Genomic DNA, 15,062 nt, shown 5'->3' on the forward strand with positions numbered 1-15,062 from the left:
TGTCCCTTGCCACCCCTTATATATGGGAAAAACCTCTTAGTTAAAATATAAAAAACTGCTGTCCAATACTGTGTCTCCTCAAAACTGAACTCAAATGTAACAAATACACAAAATTGCAACATGATAATGGCTAATCGGGTGGCAAGTTGTGCTCCTGATTTGCTAAGAATTGTGCATGTCTTATTGTTCGTTACCCTTCCACCCCACCAGATATGCTGGTCTCCTCCACTTGTTAAATCATGTCTTCCATAGATTGTGAATTCTGGAGTCAGAACAGTTATTTACCATGCAGCTAACACAATAGGGCACTCAACATGGCTGGCTTGTAGGCACTACGGTAAAATAAACCATTAATAGTATGAAGTGCTCAGGTCTCTTTGACCCCAGTTGTAGATTTTGATGTAGTACAGAGCCATTTGTGTTAGTGATCTCCTAGCATGATGATACCATTAGATGGTGCTCTTTGCATCTGTCAGCTCCCTTTGATATTGCTAGCCTCAAACTGGTTTACTGCAATGCAAACTGCATGAAGTTACACCTTAATGCTATCCAGAAATTGCAGGTAGTGAAGGCAAATACCTGCCTTCCTAAGCAACATTCCCAAAAGAGGGGCATGTTACACCCATGGTCTGATCTACCACCAGTCCGTCTGAAATTTAAGGTTTTAATTTTTAACCTGCAAAGTGGATTTCTTCTCTGCCTACCATAGAGACCATCTCTCTTGATTCCACTGTTGCATTCCCACCTGAGCTTCAGAGTGCGGCTCTTAGCCTACGAGAGCAGAGATCTATATGTAAAAGGAGTGGAACAGGGTTTCAGTAACTACAGGGATTTTTTAAGAAGTGTCTCACTTTGGCAACTGATAAACATAGTTCCATGTGGAAAGAAAGTGAACAAAGAATGAAATATTTTATAGTCTAAGATAACTCTCTCAAGCTTGTCATGGGCTTTTAGTTACCATATTTTACTGTAAATACAGATATATTCTGTTGAAGATAGCATTTTGTAACCATAATGGCCAAACTGGGAAAATAATCACCAAATGCACTGATTGAAACTCCCATCTGCCTACCATCTTTCAAGTTGTTAATTTGTTTTATATATTTCTCCCTATGGCCCGAGTTCTGCGAACTCTGTGGGCATCCTTTTAATTTTAAGCATATGAGTAACTCCATTGAAGTTAATTAAACTATGTGCTTTTAAGTACATGTAAAGTATTTGGAAGATTGGGACCATAGTGAAAAAATTAGCAGTGGAAGTAATTCTAATTTAAAACGTGTTTCATGTATGATTCCTTTTAATAATAAGTTATTTTACCAACTGTTTTCTTCTAGGTGTGTCAAACTAATGATTACTAGTGAAAAGGAATGTTAGCCTTCATAAATCATAGTTTTAAAAAATAACCAAGTATGCATAGTATTTGTATCTTGTATAAATTTTGTAAATTTTTGACAACTGCAGTGCTGCAAATATGTCTTGCTATTGTGTGTTCCTTTTGAAGGCTTTTGAGTTAACGTGATTTCTTTATTAAACATGTAGAAAATTAGTGATGTGATATGTCAAATCTTATAGCTAATTCCCTAGTGCCACCTAGTGGTTCAAATAAAATTTATATTAAAAGGAGATACTAATTTATCTGCAGGGACTCCGTTATCCAGATAAATGTTGATTGCTTTGCTATGTTTTTTGTTCTTAATTGGCAGAATGGGTATTTGCAGTAGTAAAGTAATAGCTCTTATCTTTCTATTTATAGTATCGGTGTCCTTTGTGCTTATGCTGCCAACCAACACTTAACAAGTCAAGTCCGAGGAGCAAAGAACCTGGTGCACAGTAATTTTAAAGACCTGAGAATTTTCCTCAATGACACTCCAGGGGTAAAGAGATGTTTTCTTTATATATGTGATTGTATATGTAAGATAAGTATTCCAGAAAATAGTGTTTCTTTCTATTTGGTATAAGTGATGCATGCAACAAACTGTATTTCCTTTATGGGTGCCCATCCATTGCTCTGGTTGCCAATCATATAATATATAATGCACAATACAATTAAAGATAAAGGACTTCTCATATGTTAATAAATATCCACCAGTTATTCTTGTGGACCAGCATTCTTCGAACAAATAAGAGGCTCTGCAGTAATGTGATATTCCTTTGCCTTTTTTCTGTTGCTGCACTGCGCGTTGCCAAAGAGGTAATTTTTTAAGGGAAATAACCTCCTGTTTTTGGCAATTCTTATAAAAGTATGCATGGGCAACAGTTCCTTACATTCCTTTTCCTTATGCCAATATCCTCTGGAGTGGATGGTAGCCTTTTCTGTTTTTTTGTTGAACACCTTTTATGCTTTCTTTAAATGCATATATTGAGGCATCCCAAATATGAAGTACAGTGTCCTTAAGACTTCACACTTCCTTTTTATGTTGCAAAGAGTCCTCCAAATACCTCTCTATATGACGTTCTCCAGTGAAAGATGAATTCCTATTAGAGAACTTTATATGATAGCTTTTCCCTTCTGTGTTAGATGTTTAATTTGTTAAAAATTGAAAAAACATACTGTTTAAAAATCATGTGGAAAGCAAACAAATATCCTACTTCTTATTGGTAGCTAAAGTTTTTACAGAGCCAGTTCAGGCAATACTGTCTCACCTGTGGGCACAGTGACCATCCTCCGCATTGGTCATAATAATCCCACTCTCTCATAGAGTATGAACTGCTTTTCTTTTGACTGAGGGCTTTGCAGTGATAACGTGAGAGTCTGGGAATTCAAGATGTCTCCTCCAACATTGCAGCCTGGGCTGGAGTACACTGTTGTTTGAAGGGAAATCTCTATCCACCACTTCCTTAATTCTCTCCACATCTGGGCATATTATTCTCTTTTGCCTCCAGCACATATGTATGTAAATGCAATGTCGTGGCAGAGTCCTTTGCGGTAGATGTGGTGAAAGAAAGATGAGGTCACATAGTAAACCTTTGGTTTGCAGTATGGAGTGCTTTTCATAAGTCTACAATCATTTTTGACATTGGTGGTTGTGACCCAGTTATACCAAGAATTCTTCCAACCCCCTCACTCCTTTGCATCAGCCACAGTTGAGTGCTTACTGTAGGAAATGTCAGAATATACAATCTATTGTGTTTCCTTCAGCTATCGTGATGTATATATGAAATATCTAAAAAGCTAATGACTCCTAAAAGTCTGTTGCACTAAGTTAAAATAAGTATTAGAATACTCATGGAAACTGCAGAAACTTATCAAAGCCTCAGTTTTATGTATTGTTTTCCAGTTTTTACCTAGGATTATTAGTTCTTTCTCTGTAGAATTAACTCTAGTGACTATAGATAACATTTATTCTATTATATGTGACTTTTCTTAATATGTTGCTTTGTTGTACAGGCATCTTTACATCATGTGCTCATGTGCCTCTAATTAAATCTTAGAAATTCTTGAGACTAATAGGAAGGCTCTTTCGTTTTGTTGACTGTGGTATAGAATCCATTTGATTGTAGACTGCAGACAGTACTTCAGAAGTCTAACTTAACACAGCCAATCAGCATTAAGTGCATAATGTATAGAGGATTTGATAAAGATGCCAGGTGCTCAGAGCTGTTGTCATAGAAGATTTGCAGGCTATATAAATTTTGCACTGTCAACACCACACTTCAGTGCAGTTGACAGTCTGTCTATTAAGGACATCAACTTATATCCCCTTCCCCTAGGGTATCTATACTTGTTTTCCTAGTCATTCTAAATCCCACTTTGTTTTGTGACGTTGTTTGGGAATTCATAGCAGTTCTGCTAAGAACTGTTTAATTTAGTTTCTTCTACAGACTCTAGAGCCTAGAAAACTATGGTATATTGATAAGAGAGGCAAAAACATAATCTCAGGCAGGCAGAAAATGTTTCATATGCTGCATTTGTTGATTTTGGACATTTAATCACCGCTGCTTTTGTGACATATGGGATTTACTACACTGAATACTTGAAGATGCAAGCCAAATAGAAATACAAACCAAACAAAAATTGATTAACAAAAGACCTCATCGTCATAATAATGCTGCTGTCTGGGACAGTGCAGAGCCCAAACTGTCACTGGACAGAACCATAGTATTGGAAAAGGACAGCCACCACCCTTCCCACGGCCAGCAATGGAAGCGCCTGCAAGCTGCTTAGCATGTTAAGGGCAAAGGAATAAAAAATGGTGAAGCAGTTCAGACACTTTCTGTATATATCTCAGTGAAGGAGGGACTAAACATTGTTAGATGACCAGAGGGATAGAACTAGCATGAAACAGAGAGAGACAAGACCCTAGTCATACTAAATCACTTGAAGGAATCCTCATGAAGCATCAATTGCTGCTATTAATCATCACTGGGGTTTAAATCTGCTCACTAGGAGACTTCTCAATTAAGCATCTCACGGTTAAAGAGAATTGCATTGTACATTGTTGAAAGTATTAATGATAGAGTTCAAGAGTTTTGGGGGTTTGCAGCTAAATATGCATGTGTGGGGTAGTTACTGTTTCTTTACTAAAAATATTTTTTTAAAACTTTTAGCAAATTGACTACTTGGTGAGCCAATACAACACTACCAAGAACAAAGCACTCTCCGACCTTAATAGTAAGCAATAAAACCTTTTTTTTATTAGCTATGTCTATGTTATGTTAGATGTGTATTCACGGTAAGTTCACTGATGCGCTTGTGAATGACTTATAACGCAATACGAAAGTCCAGTTGTTATAATCAGAATCCCAAGCAGATCAATAAAACAAAAATATAATTCTTCATGAAAAATGTCACATGGCACGATATACATTTTTTCTAAAAAATAAACTCCATTCTTCTTTAAATGACTTTCACTTTAAGTCAAAGACTAATAATTTTTGCCTTTCTGAGTCCAGTAATCACTAGTACTTGGTGGTTTGAGGAAGCATTTCTTAATTTTTAAAGCACAGGACTGGGTGACAAGTGACATGGCTCCTGGCTGCAATTCAGGTTGTGTTTGAGCTTAGTCGAATCAGGTACTGTGTTTCAGTGTTCTTGGCATTCTAATAATACCCACCACATAGACATGTTGAGATGTACATTTATTGATGATGGTAAAACTCTTTCAGATATTTGGCTGGAGCAAGAGAGAATTATTGAGAGCAATTATTTTATAATTAGCACTTGAAAAGCACAGATCATGAAACTTAAAGCAGTTGCTGCGTTTTCCTCTGCAGCACAGTTATAGCACTTGGGGACTGAAACTTTTAATGAATGAATAAATAAATGCATTTTAAGAAAAAGCCATAATATGGAATTTTTTCCCCCAAGGCTTTTACTTCAGTGTCTAAAGTTAAAAGGAGCCCAGCTACATATGGATCTTCTCTAGACTAGACTAAAAGGTGTGGTGTTAGCACCCTTTAGCGAGCAAGTTTTAAAAATCTGTTTACATAAGACCGTATATACTTTACTTTAACATGCTATAGCACATGTTAAAAACAGCATGTCTTGTCTATGCTAGGCTTTTAAAACATGTTATCACATTATTTAATATCATACCTTTAAAATCCTAGTTTAGACAGAGCCACAGAATTCACAACTGGTCTCAGAGAAAGGGTGGCCATGCACAAGACGAATGGGCATTTGGAGGATAATTTAAAATAGTCATCTGCATGTTCAGCATTCATTTATGACTTTCCATGCTCTTGAAGTTAGAGACTAAACTGAGTATGTATCTACCTCCATAGAATCATGTCAGGGTTGGAAGGGACCTCAGGAGGTCATCTAGTCCAACCCCCTGCTCAAAGCAGGACCAGGACCAGCCCCCAACTAAATCATCCCAGCCAGGGCTTTGTCAAGCCTGACCTTAAAAACTTCTTAGGAAGGAGATTCCACCACCTCTGTAGGTAACGCATTCCAGTGTTTCACCACCCTCCTAGTGAAAAAGTTTTTCCTAATATCCAACCTAAACCTCCCCCACTACAACTTGAGACCATTACTCCTTGTTCTGTCATCTGCTACCACTGAGAACAGTCTAGATCCATCCTCTTTGGAACCCCTTTCAGGTAGTTGAAAGCAGCTATCAAATCCCCCCTCATTCTTCTCTTCCGCAAACTAAACAATCCCAGTTCCCTCAACCTCTCCTCATAAGTCATGTGTTCCAGTTCCCTAATCATTTTTGTTGCCCTCCGTTGGACTCTCTCTAATTTTTCCACATCCTTCTCGTAGTGTGGGGCCCAAAACTGGACACAGTACTCCAGATGAGGCCTCACCAATGTCGAATAGAGGGGAACGATCACGTCCCTTGATCTGCTGGCAATGCCCCTACTTATACATCCCAAAAGGCCATTGGCCTTCTTGGCAACAAGGGCACACTGTTGACTCATATCCAGCTTCTCGTCCACTGTAACCCCTAGGTCCTTTTCTGCAGAACTGCTGCCTAGCCGTTTGGTCCCTAGTCTGTAGCGGTGCATGGGATTCTTCCATCCTAAGTGCCGGATTCTGCACTTGTCCTTGTTGAACGTCATCAGATTTCTTTTGGCCCAATCCTCTAATTTGTCTAGGTCCCTCTGTATCCTATCCCTACCCTGCAGCGTATCTACCTCTCCTCCCAGTTTAGTGTCATCTGCAAACTTGCTGAGGGTGCAATCCACACCATTCTCCAGATCATTTATGAAGATATTGAACAAAACCGGCCTGAGAACCGACCTTGGGGCACTCCACTTGATACTGGCTGCCAACTAGACATGGAGCCATTGATCACTACCTGTTGAGCCCAACAATCTAGCCAGCTTTCTATCCACCGTATCGTCCATTCATCCAGCCCATACTTCTTTATCTTACTTTCAAGAATACTGTGGGAGACCGTATCAAAAACTTTGGTAAAGTCAAGGAACACCACATCCACCGCTTTCCCCTCATCCACAGAGCCAGTTATCTCGTCATAGAAGGCAATTAGATTAGTCAGGCATGACTTGCCCTTGGTGAATCTATGCTGACTGTTCCTGATCACTTTCCTCTCCTCTAAGTGCTTCAGAATTGATACCTTAAGGACCTGCTCCATGATTTTTCCAGGGACTGTGGTGAGGCTGACTGGCCTGTAGTTCCCAAGATCCTCCTTCTTCCCTTTTTTAAAGATGGGCACTACATTAGCCTTTTTCCAGTCGTCTGGTACCTCCCCCGATCGCCGTGAGTTTTCAAAGATAATGGCCAATGGCTCTGCAATCACATCTGCCAACTCCTTTAGCACTCTTGGATGCAGCGCATCCGGCCCCATGGACTTGTGGTCATCCAGCTTTTCTAAGTAGTCGCAAACCACTTCTTTCTCCACAGATGGCTGGTCACCTCCTCCCCATGCTGTGCTGCTCAGTGCAGCAGCCTGGGAGCTAAAAAAGCATTGAGTACATTAGCTTTTTCCACATCTTCTGTCACTAGGTTGCCTCCCTCATTCAGTAAGGGGCCCACGCTTTCCTTGACTTTCTTCTTGTTGCTAACATACCTGAAGAAACCCTTCTTGTTGCTCTTAACATCTCGTGCTAGCTGCAACTCCAGGTGTGATTTGGCCTTCCTGATTTAACTCCTGCATGCCTGAGCAATATTTTTATCCTCTTCCCTGGTCACTTGTCCAATCTTCCACTTCTTGTAAGCTTCTGCCAGTTTAAGGCCTGAGTCTTTATTTTCAAAGCAGACTGTGGGACAGGTTCCAGCTCATAAGAGGCCACATCTCCATCTACAAGCCACCAAGAGTTGTATTCCTCTAGGGCAGGGGTCGGCAACCTATGACACGCGTGCCAATTTTTAATGGCACGCTGCTGCCTGCCGGGACCCCATTAAAAATCTTGCCCGCCCCGGCCTGCTCTTCTCCGCCCCATGGGGGCAGGGTGAAGAAGTGTGGTCCTGCCAGCTGCTGCTGCAGGGCAGGCGAGCTCCTCTCCCCCGCCTCTTCTCCCAGCATGCTGGTTTCCTGCCCCTCCTCCTCTCCCTCTCTGCCACTGATCAGCCTATGGCCCTTGTGAGGGAGGGGAAGAAGTGGAGCTGCAGCGCGCTTGCTGCTCCAGGGAAGAGGTGGAGGAGAGATGGGGATGGGGCCTTGGGCAAGGAGGTGGAAACAGGGCATATCCCCTCCAGCCCCCTGCCTTGAGCCGCTCTGGGCAGGGGGCTGGGAGCACCCCTACGACCCTAGCCCACACCCCCAGCCCTCTGTCCTCACCCTTACACACCCCCACACACGCGCGCCTTGCCCTGACTCCAGCCCCCCCTACACCCCCTGCTCGGACTCCTGCACCCTCCTCACACGCCCGTAGCCCCCCACCCTGACTCTTGCACCCCCCACATTCCCACCCCAACCTTGAGCACCAAACAGGAGCTCCTGCAGCCCCTCCCCCACATTCCCACCTGCACCCGTCGCACCAAATGGGAGCTGCCCAGGTAAGCACTCCACACCCAAAGCTCCTGCCCCAACCCTAAGCCTCCTCCCTCATTCTAGCTCCTGGCCAGACCCTGCACCCTAACCCCCAACCTGTTCCTTCACCCCCAGCCCTGTGATCAGTGCACTCCCACCCTCAGCTCAGTGCAGAGAGAGAGGAAGAGAATGGGCTAGAACCACGGAGAAGGTAGGTTCCCCCTCTATGTGGGCAGGACCGGGATCCAAGACCAGCAGCGTGCTGAGAGGAGCCGGCAGCTGGGACTCTGGCTGGCAGGAGCCAGCGGATAGAACCCCAGACCGGCAGCGGGCTGAGCCACTCAGCCCACTGCCAGTCTGGGGTCCCGGCCGCAGGCCCCGCTTAGCCTGCTGCCAGCCTAGGTGAATGGAACCCCAGGCTGGCAGCGGGCCGAGCGGGCCGGCAGCGTAAGATCAGCATTTTAATTTAATTTTAAATGAAGCTTCTTAAACATTTTGAAAACCTTGTTTACTTTACATACAACAATAGTTTAGTTATATAATATATAGACTTAAAGAGAGAAACCTTCTAAAAAACATTAAAATGTATTACTGGTACGCGAAACCTTAAATTAAAGTGAATAAATGAAGACTCAGCACACCACTTCTGAAAGGTTGCCAACCCCTGCTCTAGAGCAATAGTGAAAAGCCAGAACAAAGTGTATGGGAGCTGCTGACAAAGCATTTTAAATTAAGTTAAGCTGTGGAATGAAGTTATGGAGGAATTTAGACAAATCCAGAGTTTGACCGCTTTTAGGAAACACTGAAAAACCTTCCTGTTTAATAAAGCCTTTCCACCATAACCAGAATTAACAATGTTGACCACCTTGGATGCTCCCATGACATAGCCCCCTGACACCGCCTCCCAAACCTGCCCCCCAAAAACCTACCCTAAGAGCTTTCTGTGACTTGAAAATGGAGGGAAGCTAGAGACTCCATGAAGTTCACTAGGGACTTCACTGTTGCCAAGTATTCTATGTGGAAGATAGTCAGATACTACAGTGATGGGCAGAAGTCCAAAAATGGAAAATTTAAAGAATCTTTGGGACTGTTTTTTAAGAACACAGCTGGGGCTTTTGGGGAAAAGGAGGGAGAAAGGGATCCAAAGAATCAATTTCCCTATTTCTTGTGCACTATGAAAAATAATTCATAGTAAAGGATTGTTGCCCAAAATTCACTGCAAAATGATGGACTCTTAAAAAAGTGTGTTCTGAAAAATGAAAAACTAAAGCGAAGGAGCAGAGCTTCGATAACAAAAAGCAATACTGGAGTACGCGTTTCTGGTGTCTTGTTGCATTGCTATTGTCTTCACTTTCCCAAGTCAGGCACGAATAAATAGACGTCACTCCCTTTTGATTTATTGTTTAATCCCATAAGTCTTAGAGGTAAGTGTTGCCAAAGAAGGTGTGAGCAGTGAAGTTGTCTTCTTACACTGAACTTTGATTTTAGTCCTGAGTGCAGCTTTTTTAGAAGTTAATAAAAATTGGTGCAAGATACTTGTTCTGATAAGTAGTGATACAGGATTGTATTGAACTGGCTTGCAGTGTGTTTTTATTTTCTCTTTCTACAGATGTTGGGCCATTGCTTGGCAGCAGAGTTCAAGAGCGGTTTGCGAAAGAAGTGCGCCCTGCACTCGATGCAGCTCTAATGATGGCAGGAGGTAAATGCACATCTCTGCTTTTATTTATTAACGTTCCATTGCCTTGTTAAGAGAGACACCCTCTCCCTATTCCACAAGTTTACGTAATTTTGTAATCAGTCTATAGGTGGAGTATTTTTCTGGGCAGTGACACTTATCAAATGAATTGAGAGTTTTGTGCATGCCTTGGGACAAGAGGGGAAAGCATGGTCCCATTACAGAGGAAAGAGCATTATTCCAGTGGCAGGAGCTTATTTTTCTTTTCCTCAGAATATGCATCCTTGTATCTTTCTGCTTAAAAAGGTATTTGACCTCTGTGAACTTTCAGACGGACGGATACTGGACCTTCTGGGTATTTATAAGCGTCTTTGAATGCTAGGTTTTGGCTAGGTAAACGTCCCATCTTTACCTCTTCCAGTAGTCCCAATGGTTTATGGAAGTTGCAGTGGTAGAAAGTTTAGACAGCAGAGTTAGCCAGTGGATTGATTGCATTGTACGAAAGGTTTTGAGCTTATTCGGCTGGGTCTTTGTAGTGAATTTCCCATAATTTGAAATTGTATATCTATTGCCAGACTTTTTCTTCTTATATGAAAAGGCTGATTAGGAAACATTCAAACTTTTTGTGAACTGTAATTAATGAGTAGTAGTTTGTCTGCTTCTCAGGCAGGTCATACTGTTTTATACCTTCAGTCCTCATAGGTGTGTTGCTGCTTTTTATGCCTGGGCTAGCACCATCAAGTTAAAATATTTGTCTAGTTTATTGTGAAGATACCAGCAACTAAAATTTCTTGACCATACATGCTTTGGGGCTTAGTAACACTTGATTCTGTGATTTCTCCATTATAAAGATGATTTCAACAGTTCTTGTTTTATACAAGATTGCTAATTCAGGAATTTGTAAGTGGTGCAGTTGTACATACAAAAGTGCAAATTATCACTGAAGTTAGTCACTGGTTTTTTTATTTTTCTCTACCCATGCACATGAAACTGTTTGCACACATCACCAGACCCCTTTCTCATCACCCATTATCATTCTCGTTTCTTTGCTTTATTTTTCTATTTGGCTTGAAGTCAAAGTGGAAAGGGCTATCAAAGGTAAAAGACTTGACAAAATCTTGTGTGTTGTGTGAAGTGTGGTTCATTTTTTGTGCACTTTCTTGTGCATTTTTAGCTGTATCTGTTTGTCTATTACTCTTCTGTTCAGCACTTCTTTGTTTTTGTATGACTGGGGTGAGATCTAAAGGCAGAAAATGTTGAACCAGCATTAGTGTTGGCTGGTGCAACATGTTCTGTTTCACTTGAAACTCAGAGTTCAGTGATGTGCCCCAAGTGTATGGTAGTGATAGAAATACAGAAAATATCGTACTGAGCTTGCAAAACAAGGCCCTGGATTTGTTGCTAATGACTTGACCCACTTGCGCTGGTATATGATAATGAAACAGTGGTCTCATTGTATTTCTGTGTTGCAATCCACCAAAACTAGTGAACCGAACAAAGAGTAAAAAGGGGTACATTTTGGGGGTGGGTGGAATCCTGGTAAAAATAGATTGACTGACTGATTATGTTTGGCCTGTGCTAGCAAAATATGCCATGCTTCTATTTGCAGTATATTTTCTGCTGCAATAGTTGTTTTTTGTCATTAAATGTATGCATCTTGCTGAGTAACTGGACTGACTTCTAAATGAAACTTGTTTTAAAATCTTTGTATCATCATAGCAATCAGAGAAACAAAGGAGGCACTGGAAAATGTGAGCGTCTCTGTGGAGGTTTTGCAGGAAGGTACTGAAAGGCTGCATGCTAACCTGACCAATGTTAAAATACACCTGAGCAATACACTCAGTGACTCTGCGTGCTCTGCTGCTCAAGCTGCTTCAACTTGCAACATTATCAGAAATTCATTAAATCAACTGAATATCAATGCTAACTTCAGTGGGGTAAGAAAATATTTTTTCAACATTTCACAGTGTAGTTTCATTGTATTACCTCAGGAATATTCCTCTGATTTAGGCTCAATTTGTGTAGTAAAATGATCTGTTCTGTATCTCTTCATCTGTGCAATTTCAATGACTGCTTTCATCTTGAGTGCACTAGAAAGTAAGATAGAGAGATATATGTGTCAAACAGCTATGTTAAAGTGCTGTTCTGGCCAACACTATGATCTGCTAACTATAATTGATTATAAATTTTGCTTTCATCCAATGAAGGTTTAAGGAGAGCACTAGCAATATTGTGCTGTACATATTCTTCCAATTTGTTTTTACATCTCCTTTGAAATATATGGTCAAGTAGTGTATATGGTATTTTGGTTTATCTCAAGAATGCTTTTTTCCATCCTAGTTGCCAGGTGTGAGCACACAGCTTGCCAAAGTCAATGATGTCCTTAAAATAGACCTTTCCAGTTTGGTTCAAAAGGTATGTTTCTTTACGTTAAATAATAGGATGGGACGATTACATATGACATTTGTTCTTCGCTTTCCCAAGTAAAAGTCTTTCTTTCCATTTCCTCTTCTTAGTGGGTTTCTCTGCTAACTGTCCCAGCGTTGGTTCACATCTTAAGATTTAATATGTAATAATACTTACTTAAGGCTTTACATCTTCAGAGCAGTGTGCATCCATAATTAACATTAATTGTCTACTGCAGGATATTCTTCAAAAGCAAAAAGACAGAATCTGGGTCTATTGCACTGGTGGGCAACCTGCGTCCCATCAGGGAAATCCACTGGCGGGCCACAAGACAGTTTGTTTACATTGACCGTCCGCAGGCATGGCTGCCTACAGCTCCCAGTGGCTGCGGTTCGCCATTCCCAGCCAACGGGAGCTACGGGAAGGGCGCAGGCTGCAGGGACGTGCTGGCCGCCACTTCCTTTGGCTCCCATTGGCCAGGAATGGCGAACCATGGCCACTGGGAGCTGCAGATGGCCGTGCCTGCAGAGGTTAATGTAAACAAACTGTCTCGTGGCCTGCCAGCAGATTACCCTGATGGACGCAGGTTGCCCACCACTGGTCTACTACCTTTTCTTATTTTAAAGCTGAGGTACTTGTAGTAGAAGCCCTGTTACAAGATAGAAAAGCAGTCCACAAGCCCCAGGGCATGAGGGGTTCATCCAGACCCCTGCCTGTCACATGGGTGATAAGAGTGAGGGGGAGATACAAAGGTAGTGAGTGATGGCTAGGTAGAGTGAAGTGTGCCCTTTCCTTTCCCATCTGGTTAAGATGATGGAAAGTTCTCCTGCAATTGGCATCCACTGTTTTGAGCATCTTGAGGTTTTTTTGTTCATAATCCTTTGTTTCCATAAAACAAAGGCCTGAGGAAAAGGATTGAAATTCTGGCCCTGGTGACCGTGTTGGTCATCTTTCCTGACTGGTGTTTCTGCTCACCACTCTCAATGTGACTTTTTTGTTTTGGGATGGGCTGGGGGCACTCTTAGAGGAGAAGACTGTGCAGGTGTTCAGCATTTCAGCATTGTTTACAGAGAATACATGCCTGTGTCCTTAGCTCTGTAAGCTTTAGGTCTGCGTTGGACAAAAAGCACCTTTGGGTCATAATCATGAGAATGTGACTGATGTATGTTTAAAAAGTGTGTGTGTGTGTGTGTGTGTGTTTACTTCTTCAGGGACTAATTGGGAGAGTAAACTACCTGGATTAGATTCTCTCATTAAGCTTTCTGTAGTATTTTTGTACTTTCAAGGGGTGACATAAAATTTGTTTGACATACCAGATAAGATGTGATGTGTATAATGTTAGCCCTTTTATAATAGAAAAACAGATGTGAGCAATTTGGCATTGAGATGTTCTTTTAACTCTCACCGTTTATTTTAGGGCTATGCAGCCTTTAATGATACTCCAGATTTAGTGCTGAACCAAACCAGGAACATCTTATCAGGTGAAACTGATGATAGAATTTGCTTTTTATTTTGATTGATAAATTGTTTTCTAGAGCATAACATTAAAGTTTAGTATCACTCCTTTACCATGGTTATATTTTTGTATCCTCCTTATTGGTGATGTCTCAGAAAATGCTATCAAAGATGAAATATAAAACTTGTTCACATTTTTGTAGAATGAGAAGACCACCTTTGGCAGTATTATTGTCTCATAATTAAATCTAAGAAGACAACATATGGTGTTTGTGTGCATTGTTTCTTAGACTACTGCTACCTTGCAAGTATCAAAGGCGTAGCTGTAATAGAATCATAGAATATCAGGGTTGGAAGGGACCTCAGGAGGTCATCTAGTCCAACCCCCTGCTCAAAGCAGGACCAATCCCCAATTTTTGCCCCAAATGGCCCCCTCAAGGATTGAGCTCACAACCCTGGGTTTAGAAGGCCAATGCTCAAACCTCTGAGCTATCCCTCCTCCCTAAATTAGTCTGTATCCACAAAAACAATGAGGAGTCCGGTGGTACCTTAAAGACCAACAGATGTATGTGGGCATAAGCTTTACCCACGAAAGCTTATGCCCAAATAAATCTGTTAGTCTTTCAGCTGCCACCGGACTTCTCGTTGTTTTTGCCTTGCAAGTGAAATCTTGATGTCTAAATGGCATTTGGGTTACTATATCTTTATTGTGCTATAATGTTGACCGTGCCTTGGTTGGAAAAAGCACGCATACAATATTTATTATTTATTTAAGCTAAGCTCCTAATAAAAAAAGAAACTGATCTACGTTGTGGTATAAAATCTAGTGGGTAAAACACATGCCTTACATAGTATTTTAACTTGTTCTTTATCTAACCTTTTAAGTACCCAAAAATCAAACCATTAAAATCGTTAAATTGGCTAATAGTTTAGTTATCATTAAAGGGTAGCATGTAGTACATTTAATATATGAATGTGTATACTAATGTGTTTTAATTTCTGTTCTTGCATTGTGGACCTGTTCTGCCAATATAAACAGCTGTTCCTTGTAAGTTTGGGAAAATAATACACAGTATGTATGTAAACATAGCATACTGTGTGACCTTGTCTAAAATGAGTCAAAGTTTTCTAAGCTGATGGTGTTACAT

The 15,062-nt window shown here is 41.2% G+C and overlaps 1 protein-coding gene across 5 annotated transcripts in view; it reads left to right on the forward strand.

Annotated features, from left to right (window-relative positions):
* Positions 1-15,062, forward strand: part of PROM1 (prominin 1) — a 93,157-nt gene that overhangs the window by 45,598 nt on the left and 32,497 nt on the right. For all 5 annotated transcript variants that reach the window (XM_073342457.2, XM_073342460.2, XM_073342458.2 and 2 more), the window contains exons 5-10: positions 1,754-1,874; positions 4,549-4,612; positions 9,988-10,077; positions 11,773-11,990; positions 12,394-12,468; positions 13,877-13,940. In XM_073342457.2, coding sequence (XP_073198558.1) covers positions 1,754-1,874; positions 4,549-4,612; positions 9,988-10,077; positions 11,773-11,990; positions 12,394-12,468; positions 13,877-13,940 — 632 coding nt within the window. The remainder of the gene's footprint in view (positions 1-1,753; positions 1,875-4,548; positions 4,613-9,987; positions 10,078-11,772; positions 11,991-12,393; positions 12,469-13,876; positions 13,941-15,062) is intronic.

This window comes from Lepidochelys kempii, chromosome 4 (assembly GCF_965140285.1).
Source record: "Lepidochelys kempii isolate rLepKem1 chromosome 4, rLepKem1.hap1, whole genome shotgun sequence".
NCBI classification, from domain to species: Eukaryota; Metazoa; Chordata; order Testudines; family Cheloniidae; genus Lepidochelys; species Lepidochelys kempii.